The 10644-nt window shown below is 36.8% G+C and overlaps 1 protein-coding gene across 3 annotated transcripts in view; it reads right to left on the bottom strand.

Annotated features, from left to right (window-relative positions):
* Window positions 1-1693: 1693 nt before the first annotated feature.
* The window catches only part of slka (STE20-like kinase a), a 31257-nt gene continuing 22306 nt past the window's right edge, over window positions 1694-10644 (bottom strand). For all 3 annotated transcript variants that reach the window (XM_007252270.4, XM_007252271.4, XM_007252272.4), the window contains 6 exons: window positions 9842-9971; window positions 7771-7895; window positions 7143-7331; window positions 6160-6285; window positions 5901-6014; window positions 1694-4845 (listed from right to left, as the gene is read on the bottom strand). In XM_007252270.4, coding sequence (XP_007252332.3) covers window positions 4699-4845; window positions 5901-6014; window positions 6160-6285; window positions 7143-7331; window positions 7771-7895; window positions 9842-9971 — 831 coding nt within the window. In that variant the 3' untranslated portion in view covers window positions 1694-4698. The remainder of the gene's footprint in view (window positions 4846-5900; window positions 6015-6159; window positions 6286-7142; window positions 7332-7770; window positions 7896-9841; window positions 9972-10644) is intronic.

Raw genomic sequence — 10644 nt, 5'->3', positions numbered from 1 at the left:
TGTCACTATACTAAATTAAAAAAATAAGTTTTAGGTTAGTGTAACGCTTATCAGTTTAATTTTCTAACCGTTTGAGGCTAAATGCAAAAATGGAAAATTGTATGTAAAAACTCATTATTTATTTTTTTACATTTTGTTCAATGTAGAAAAATATGTTTTTACACAACTTTTATAATATTTTGTTTTTCCTTCTCTGCCCCTCACAATCTGAATTTTAGGAAAAAATCTATAAAAAAATAACTATCTTTTTTTTTTTTTTTTTTTCCATTTTTGCATCATGTAACAAGTTATTATTATTATTATTATTATTATTATTATTATTAAAAATCTTTCTTTTTTCCTGAAAGTCTGTTTACAAAAGGACAACATAAAACATAGCTTGAAAATGAAACTGCTAAATGTTACTCTGACCGTTTTATACCCAATTTTCTTTTTTTTAATTCAGCTTGATATGGACATAATATGCTTTTGTGTATTCATTTTCTTTCTCTTCCAACCCTATTTATCAGTGTTACAGCTTTTATTTATTATTGGACAGCACTAAATGATAAACGTCTCATTCTGCTCCTCCTGTCACTCCCACTAAAGTATGCGAGCGACTTTGAGCCCAAAGACTACAATCCCCATTACTCAACAGACTACAAACGCGCTAACGTCACGTGCCGCAACGTCGTGACGCGTCTCCGGAAGAACAAGATGCGTCTATACACACACACAAGCTCTGACCGAAATGGCTCTCTATGTACTATTTAGGGAACTATTAAGTATGGCGGACATTTTTCTTTGAGTGTCCGAATCGTAAAGTAGAGTTGGAACGTGATTTTGAGGCACTATAAAGTCCCATAATGCATCAGGATGTATAATAAACATCGCTGTATATACGCGACTAAATGTGTCCCACAGTGCATTGCGAGTCTCGCTACTTAGCAACAGACCAACGGGGCGGACAGCGAGCCATCAGGGTTGCCAGATTATTACAGTGGGATTCAAATCAAACGAATTTACTGGGTAAAACTTGTTTAAAATCCGCCAAAATGCTGATAATAAATATCACCAATTACAAAACAAAACAGTTAGTTATTAGTAACAGTATCCATGATCATCTCAGAGCTTCACTAACTTTAATTCAGAGCTCAGCTCTTCAGGTGTTTGATCCATATGGTTTGATAGACCAGTGCAGGCGCATGTTAATGACGTGTCCGAATTCACTCGTTTTCACCACTACTTATATAACTATATATATGAACTATATAGTGTCTCCTTACATAGCACATTTCTGTCAAAGCTTTATACATTTAGCTCCTTCAGTTAAAATAGTTAAACAATAGTTAAACAACTATTAATCGTATTGTCGTTTTTTTTTTCCTCTTTACATTGTGGTTTGTACATAATGAAATGTGGATTTAACCTGTTTTTTTATTGCTGAAAAACTGTCTGTATTTTCAAATCTTTACACTGTTCTATAGATGTATTATCTTTATATTAGTTGTTATATTAGTTTATTAGACCTGGTTTAATGTAAAACAGTCGTTTCTGTTCCATTTTTATTCTTGTCACAAGAAGGTCAAGCAGCTTCTACTCCAGCTCTGCTGTAATAGATATATCAGGTTATCACCTAGTACTTTCTGGTTGATTTTTTTATTTCAGTGTGTAAGTTAAAATAAACAAAACAAAAAAGCAGGATTCTGTGAAATACAATGGGAGGCTTTTATTTACAGCATGTCAAATCAATGTAGGCCATGAGGTACAGCAGCCATATTGATTTTAAAACACTTCAGACATTTCAACAAAGTGCCGCAAGAATTTAAGTGTCAATGTCTAGCAGAGTAAACCTTAATATTTCACCCTGTACCTACTGGAATATATTCTTCCTACTGAGTGGCGCAGCTTTCAGTCTGCAGCTTAATAAACTCTGAAGGCATCTGGAGTCATCTGCTAGTACATTGGGACTTAAAGAGAGCACGCTCCATTCAGCTCTTAATCCCAGCCCAGTCCAGCATTCAGGATTTCAGCATGCAGGAGGCAGGAGGACGTAACATTTGAAAGTTTTTTTTTTCTTTGCACAAATTTAGAACTTAATATGAAATAAGAAAACATATACATGTAATAAAAACTGATTCTCATATAGTAAATGAGAGTGTGATTACATGCACATAATCTGATTACTGCAGATCATTGGAGTTTGTCAGGAATCTGATCCACGTGTTTCATTAAACTTGGGTAATCAGATAAGATACTCAGTTCAGGTACCATGGTGTTTTCACACATTCACAGACAGAAAAATCAAAATATTCCAGTTAAGAGCTAACGTCTGCCGAGAAAATCGATTAAATCCAGCTCTCTGTCAGATTTATTAATCAGACTTCTCGTCCATACTCTGAAGAATGCTGAGTATCTAAGATAACTGCAGAAATGTTTATAGGTGAAATATGAAGTGCATGTAAATGCATAATCACACAAAATCTGTGTATCCATATTGTTGCATTTTTCCACATTTGATATCCACTGAAACTGTGACACTTTTAATGTGCTCTTTACAGCTTGGTTTGTGTTCCAGATGTGCAGTGTATACTGCTGTACCCAGAGCACTCTGAGGCCTCATTTGGCCTTTTCCTCTGTTGCTATGTAACAAACCTGCCAAGCAGTCTGCATGCTCTCCAGCTGTGAGCAGCCCTGCCAGGACTGATGCAGCCTCTTAATTTAAAATGCAGCAAAATGCAGACTGCATCTGCAAGCAGTATGTGAACATGGGAATGGGAAGTGACTGCCCTAAATATAGGGTTGAATTTAAAACAAGTTAAAAACAAGTGTTGTATTTTAGGCTATGTTCAGAGTGCCAGCCCAATTCTGATTTTTGCAATATCTATATTGTATTGAGATTCATTTTTCAGCCTGCACTGCCAGAAACCAACTTATTTGTTTTCAGTCTGAATACTCAAATACATTTCCTTAATTTTTTTTGTCATAGTAAATACAACAATGACCTCGTCAAATCCAGAGTGATTAAACTGCACAGGTCCCAAAAGAGTGGAGAATTCGATACCACAGAAACCCATGCAGGTAAGTTTGTGATGTCCAGACAAATCCGTTCTGATCACTTGCAAATAACAGTGCATTCAGCAATCTAAACAGATCTGACCTGTGAAACAAATTCAGTTCTCCTGTAGTCTGAACACAGCCACAGTGAAATGTTCTTATAACTGAAGACACCACAATACATCCAGCGCATCACTATACCTCCATATATAACAGTGCCCGCATCCTTCATTAAAAGAAAAGTAAAAAACAACTATGTGCAAGTTTCATACTGGAATTTTTGTCTCAAAAAAAAAGACCAGAGCTGTCTTTATAAATGAATAAACTGTAAGGTTTACATATTCAAATAACTGGTAACATTTTCCCCCCATCTTTTACATTACGGCAATAATTGAAATTTATACTCTTTATTCCTTGAAGACAACAATAATTAGTTAAAAGGAATAGTGAAAAATCAGTATGTTTAGGACAATGACTGCTGTATCAATATATAAATAGATAATAAAATAACTTGAAATGTAGGGTTTTATTTTCCATTTTCCTTCCCCAAAAAACTACTGCATAAAAATAAGTGGCATTCTGGCGCTGATCACCCTTTTACTGAATTTACCCTAAGCCTGTACTGAGAACAACACCGCAGCATCCCCTCGCAAGGCTGAAATGAACATTCACCTCTATCGACATCCTTCACGTCTTATATATTTTGAAATTGCAAAAACATTTAATAGTAATCCAGCTGAAGTTTCAACATATAAATAAGGAATGTGAACCCTTTGGCTGGTCTTTCAGCCTGACCTGACTTCATGTATGACAGTATATAGGTCACAAAGTAACAAACCAGCTTACACTCCTTGAACTGATTCTGCAGTACGGCCAGAAAGCTTAAGAAAAACTGCATATTTTGAAAAAAATATCATCTGCATACAAGTGTTAAAGACCTGTTACTAGTCTTAATATGCCTCATTAAAATTTGTACCACAATAAAATGGGTTGCCTATCAGGCTGAAGCTCTGATTCCTCTGATATTTATGGAGAGGCACTATTATATTGTACATACATATACACTGATCTGAAACATATATATAAAAAGACTAAACATTTAGACTCAAACAGGCAGAGAGAGAAAATAAATGCAAAGTCTCTCTGGCCTTTAAAGAAAAGGCAGCTTAATAATGTAATAAGTATAAAGCATTAACTTACACATCATAGCAGTACAAGTAAGTTTCCAATCTCACTGTTTTAAAGTGATTCCCAGCATTTCAAGATCCAAGATTCACCTCAACATTGCAAAAAATCACGTATCACTGACCCAGCACAGACATCTGATGTTCATTTTTAGAACTTAATTCTTCAAAGATAAAATAATCCAAGAGTACCCATCATTAATCTGTGCCAGCGTCACATGCAGCACTCCCAGCAGACTAGAGAAACTCAAATAAACGGTTAATCCATTGGATTTATAGTCTTACAGCATGTAAAGGTAATGCAAAACAGTTTAACCTGTTTTGCATTAAATGTTGAAATGTTGCACTGGAAAAAAAATCATGCTGTTGTGATCAATTTATCAAAACCCAAAAGGTTCCTCCTGGAGAAAAACCATCAGCCTGAGCTGTTCCACCATCAGAACCTCCCAGTGCCTGAGATACAGAAGAGTCCTGTGCGTTATGAGCCAGAGGAGTGTACGCTGGGAATGGGGTAGAACTTGGAGACTCTGCTCTGGGCAGTGGGGTTAAGGCACTCTGACTCGCCGCTCATCTTGAAGAAGACTTCCTGCTCCTGCAGCTTCCGAGTGAACTCCTCCTCAAGAGCCTGGCATGAGAAGAGCATGAATTAGATTAGCATGTTAAAGGAGAATCTGGTGTGAAATGGACTTGGGCGTGTAGTAAAAACATGAGTACAAACTTTTCTTGAATAGCCCACCTATGTTTACTCCCAGAATTATAAAATACAGAGCTTTTAGCCAATACTCACAACAGGCTTACAATGCTAGTGGTGGAGCATAGAGTTTCCCATACAAAGAAAGCACTTTTCTTTTTTTCTTTTTTTTTTTACCAATAACAAGCTCACAGAAGCGTCACACTTTATTGGTAGAATTCTGAGGAGCCCTGACATTTTAAAATGACACTCTAAAAACATTGTTTTTAATAAACAATTTGTGCACTTTCACTGTTTATACACAGAGTACCTTCAAATAATTCTCTGGGTGCCTAGTTCGTCGTCTTATGCCTTAATTTTAAGATTGCGGCACCCAGAGAATTACCTGAAGGTACTGTGTGGAAAAAAAAGTAATGACCATAAAGACCTAATCAGTGTTTAACCATTTTGTTCTGAAAAAAAAAAAAAGTAAGTAAGTTAGTTTATGTTGCTGTGGAGACAAATACGTACAAATTTCTGGTCAGAAAGAAAAAGCAAGTTTTTGGTGCCTTTTTTCTCCACACCACCAGACTGGAATGAAACACACTCCCAAATCAGGTTTAGAGAACTTCTTACTTTAACAGAACATTTGACTGGCATGCAAAATGGCCAACCACAAATGGCCAATGTAAAATCACCCGAAATAATGGAATCCACAGTTCTGCATGCCGGACAATGTTTATCTATTCACTTACTGTTTTAAATTAAATACATTATAGCTTTTAAAAAGGGAAATGATGCATATTTGCTCATTATTAAGGCTCACTGGGCCTTACTCACTAATATCCTAAAAAAAATCTTAAAATGGGTCTTGAAAAATTGAAGTCAGATTCATTAAATGAGAAACTGCTTAAAGTGGGTTTTAGGATTAACTTTCTACTTAAGCGGAGTTGATTTTATCTTGCATTTCTTTCCTCAGATGCTGTAAATATTGAACACTGGCGTAGTACCTTCTTCCTGGGACGAAGTTTCTCTCTCCATTCTTTAAGCTCCTGGCTGTGCTCCTCATCCAGCTCCTTCAGCTTCTGAGTCTCATGTTCAATCAGCAGGTGGCACTTCTCATTCTGGTTTAAACAGATTAAATACATCTCTATAATTACAAACACTGTTTCTGTTTTATTAGAGTCTGGAATATTCTGATATCATTTATTTGTAATCGTATCAACACAGGGTCAGTTATGAGAAATAGTGTTAATAAACAGCTTGAACCTGTAGCTGCTGTAGTTCCCTGATGTTGGAGTCACACTGAAGCTGGAGGTCCCTCATCTGGTTCTCGTGCTTCTGGTGTTGATGCAGTCGCTCATTTTTCTGTCTTTTCTCTTCTTGTGCAGCAAACTGTTCAAAAATATGAACGTGTGGAAATGTGTGGAGGAAGAACACAAGATCAACTTCCACTCAGAAACATTTTAAACCTTCAAACCATTCCTGTTAGCAACTACTTACCCAACAAACACAGGGTGCATCTCGAATATTTAGGAATGCTTTTTTAAAATTGATTTCCTTTGTGTGACCAGGAAACTTTTTTTTGTGTTGCAGACGGCTTCAAAGGTACACAAGAATACACCAACCTGAAAGCATTTTAAAGATTGCCCTTCATGCATGCCCAGAGACTGTTGTAGGAAAGGTTTCAATTTAAAAGTACTAAAAGACAAGTACTATGACTTAGCAAAAAAAAAACAGCAGGATCTCTTAATATTAATTACTATAAAACTCCATTGCTCTTCTCACATTTTATCGAGATTTTATTATATCTATCATGGTACAACACTGAAGAGATGACACTTTGTTAAAGTGTAGTCAGTGTACAGCTTGTGTAACAGTGTAAATTTGCGTCCTCAAAATAACTAAAACACACAGCCATTAATGTCAAATTGCTGGCAACAAAAATGTATATTCTATGTGGTGCAGTACGTTACATTTCTCTGCACCTTATCGGTACCGGTACTGCACTGTCCTATCTGTTAAGTTGTCTCATCTGTTGTCTCATTACACATTTGAACTTTGCGGTCTATTGTATTGCTGTTCCAGAGGAACATTATTTCGTCACACTGTGTACCTGCACATAGATGTGATATTAAAAGCCTCTTGACATGACTTAAAAATGGCCAAATTAGTCAATTTTCTTTATGAGACCCAAACAAGATTATACTCATGTAATATATGATATAGTTAATTAAAATTGTGTATTTTACCTGCTTAATTTTCTCTCTGTCCTGTTCTGGGGTCCCTGTGGCAGTGATGCGCAGGCTCTTCTTAAACATGGCCATGCGAGTCTTGGCCTCCCCACGCTGGATCTTCGGTAGACGGCCTCTCTCCTGAGTCTGTCTGTTCTTCATCTCCTCTACCAGCCGCTGATTATAGCCCTGCATCTGCTCCATCTCCTGTTATTCAGACAGGATTAAACAGATGTATCACAGACATGTTAAAACCATCATTCAAAATGTTTTTTTTTGGCTAGAGACGCACTGAATATCTGGCAACAGAAAATGGCAAAACACAGTGTGTTAGTGTAAATATAGAACAATTAATACAAATCAATTCCTTGTTAATTTTAGGTCCTATTTCAGTGTTTCTGCTGGGATATTTAAGTGTTCAATAAATATTTGTAAAAGTTTTATGGATGCTTTTATTTTAATTTATTCAGAAATTTATATAAATGTATTTAATGCACACAAAAAAAATCAATATACTGTATTTGACCTACGTGGTGCAAATAATTAATTTTGTTCGGTTCCGATCAAAAAAGTTTTGGAGCAATTTTGTTAAAGTCCTCAAAAGCATTAAACCTGCAAAACTTGTTCAAATATATTATGTAATTGCCTTGTCGTGTCTCTTTAGAAGCTGGTGCCTCTGCATGAAGTACTGGTCTTTCAGCTGCTGCTTCAACAACTGGTGCTTCTCCTGCAGGTGGCGCTCCTCCAACTCCCACATGGCTGCTTCTCGAGCTGTGAGCAAACGAGAGAGTGATTAATGAAGGGAGGGAGAGACTGACAGAGAGGTACAGACACACAGAGCCAGAGCTGTTAAATAGCCTATGGATAAGATAAAACACATTAGATCGCATTAGCGGTCTCACACCGGAAAGCCTGAGGCAGTATACAGGTTCGGACATGCCTGAGGACGCAGTCATTAGGTCATTCAAACAAGCCAGAAAAAATAAATAAATCAGACAGTGCTGTCAACACTGTCTGACATCACTCATGATTCGCTCATCGTATCTGTGACGCACCCCCTGAGGCTCACACGCTGCTCTAGAAAGTGCTGAACAGGATGAAGGACAAACAAATGGCAGTTAAATTTATCTGCATTACTCGGGTAAAACTAAAAATTACTCTGAACTCACAGAAGAGTGCATCTATTTTTTGTCTTTGTCTCTTTACACCTCTTAAATATATATTGAAGTTATTACTTTTTTGTGCAACTTGAGTCACATTATAGAAACATTTTATTTTCCCAATTATGCTAATGCGGATTAATTTTACTTCACAGATACATGGTGATTGTTAAATTTTGTTACGTCAGGACCACATTAGCCAATCGGATGAGACTTTCAGGGAACAAACAGGAAGTAAATAGGGGAGGTGTACTAGCTGCTGGGGTATATACAGTTTTTTTTTTCAGTGTTCTCTTTTTTTTCAGTTCGCTCGCACCATTTTCCATGCTCTGGATCTGGGACTGAATATAAATAATTGGTAGGTGTCTGTACAATAGGGCAGCAATGGGCACTAAGTATTGGATGTTGGTATATCGGGGCCTCAATGGAGAGTATGAGTACATTTGCATTGTATTGGTATTCATGAATCACTATTTATTGTGCATCATTTATGTAACTTATTTTAAACCTGTTCTATGAAGCCTAGAACAGCAGTTATGCACAATGCAAACAGCCGGACTCAGTTTGTTTAAGTATTTTTGCAATATTTAAGCCACAGTATATATTGTCATAATGTATTTAAAAAAAACAACTCAGGTTGTATTTTCATTTTGCCGTGTTTCCACAATTTGTTAAACATTCGTTAAAGCCCCACTAGATAGGACTTCCTTGATTTTTGATATTTTTAAAGACGTAAAATTACAGCTTGAAACTCACTGCAGCGCCTTATTGAGGTGTAATAGGAGGAATAGCAGTGCTCTCGCGTCTGTGCCGGAGCTCCCCTGAGCTCAAACCAAACTCTAAGTTTTCCAAAGTGGCCGCGACTAACGCTCGCGAGAACTGCGACCTGCTTTCCGACCATTAGTTCTAACAGTTCTACAAGGACTACTGGTTCATTCTTTACAAACTAACATACAGACACTCTGAAAGAAGCTGGAAAGAGACCGAATATGTCTGTGAAAGCCAGAAAAAGAGAAATAGAAACTAATCTGCCTGTACAAAATCTCAATCCTACCTAGTGGAGCTTTAAGCATTAAAAATTCAACCTTTTTAATGATTGTGTCAAGATTTCAAGAGGGTTTCCCAAAAACAAAATACACAGAAAAGTGACTCAATCTGACTCACATTTGTCACACACAAAAAAAAACAATTACAAAGAAAAAAAAAAGATTTGAGTCACTTAATCCTAGTAATGTCAACATAATAATCTCAAACATAGCCTCACATCACCACACAGGCCAGTGTGGTTCCATATTTATAAAAGACATAATGAAATGTGTGAAGTGAGCTTGGAAGCTGAGTGAGCTGTTGAGTTTCTGCAGGTGTTGTGTGCTTAATCCATTGAAACATTGACAAAGGGCCTTTGGTGATGCCTTTGATGAGCTCTGTGAAGAGCTTGAGAGGTAGTTGGTGTTCAGGGTCATTAGAATGCGGGTGAAGGAATTTGTTGGGCCCTAGGTTTAACCCCAGTCATAAGGTGCACACTTTTGCCAAACTATCCTATATAATTTCACTCACCTCTCATGAGCTGCTGTTTGTGGTTGAGGCAGTCTCTCTCTATGGTGGCGATCTCCAGTTTGTGCTGCTGGATGATCTTCTTTAGAGCACTATCCAGCTCCTGCTGCTGCTTCTGTAGAAACTCCTGCTCCTGTGGTGAGGAATGAAAGAGAAGCAGGGAATGAGAGACAGAACATTATGGTCAGAATGTTTTTTCCCCTAATAAGAGCAGCAAACCACAAGGCACATAAAGCCTTTATAAACGTTAACAAACAGAAAAAAATAGCACTACACACAAAAAAAACAGGTCAAAACACAACCACAGGCTCAAGTACAGTCTGATAGAGCTTTCAAAGAGAGATCAAACAAATGTACAGTAAAAAAAATGTCCTTTAACAAGACAAAAGTTCATGAGAAAGGGTACAGTCCAACATGAACGAATGGAACAGGAAAAAACATGTACAAAAAATTGCATTTTCCCTTATTCAAGTATTTAATTAAAAAACTAGAGCATACATCACATTTAGGTGTCAAGCCTGTAATGTTTATGGAAATTAAAAATATATTCACAATTCTCTTAAAACTTTAAACATATATTTTTTATTCTAAATGCATAGATAAAAGTTACCCTACTGTACATGTCCTAGTGTACAGAGTGTAGTAACGATCACCTGTTCTGTTTCTGAACACAGCGTCCAGAAGTACACAGATAAAAACAAACTGTGAGTGAAAATGCACAGGAATTCAACAGCAGTTCAACAGAGTAAATTACAGAGCACAGTACAGTATATTTAGAGAGAGACACTGCAAAATAGCACAAACAC

This window comes from Astyanax mexicanus, chromosome 7 (assembly GCF_023375975.1).
Source record: "Astyanax mexicanus isolate ESR-SI-001 chromosome 7, AstMex3_surface, whole genome shotgun sequence".
Lineage (NCBI taxonomy): Eukaryota > Metazoa > Chordata > Actinopteri > Characiformes > Acestrorhamphidae > Astyanax > Astyanax mexicanus.
This window is presented reverse-complemented; position numbering and strand designations above follow the sequence as displayed.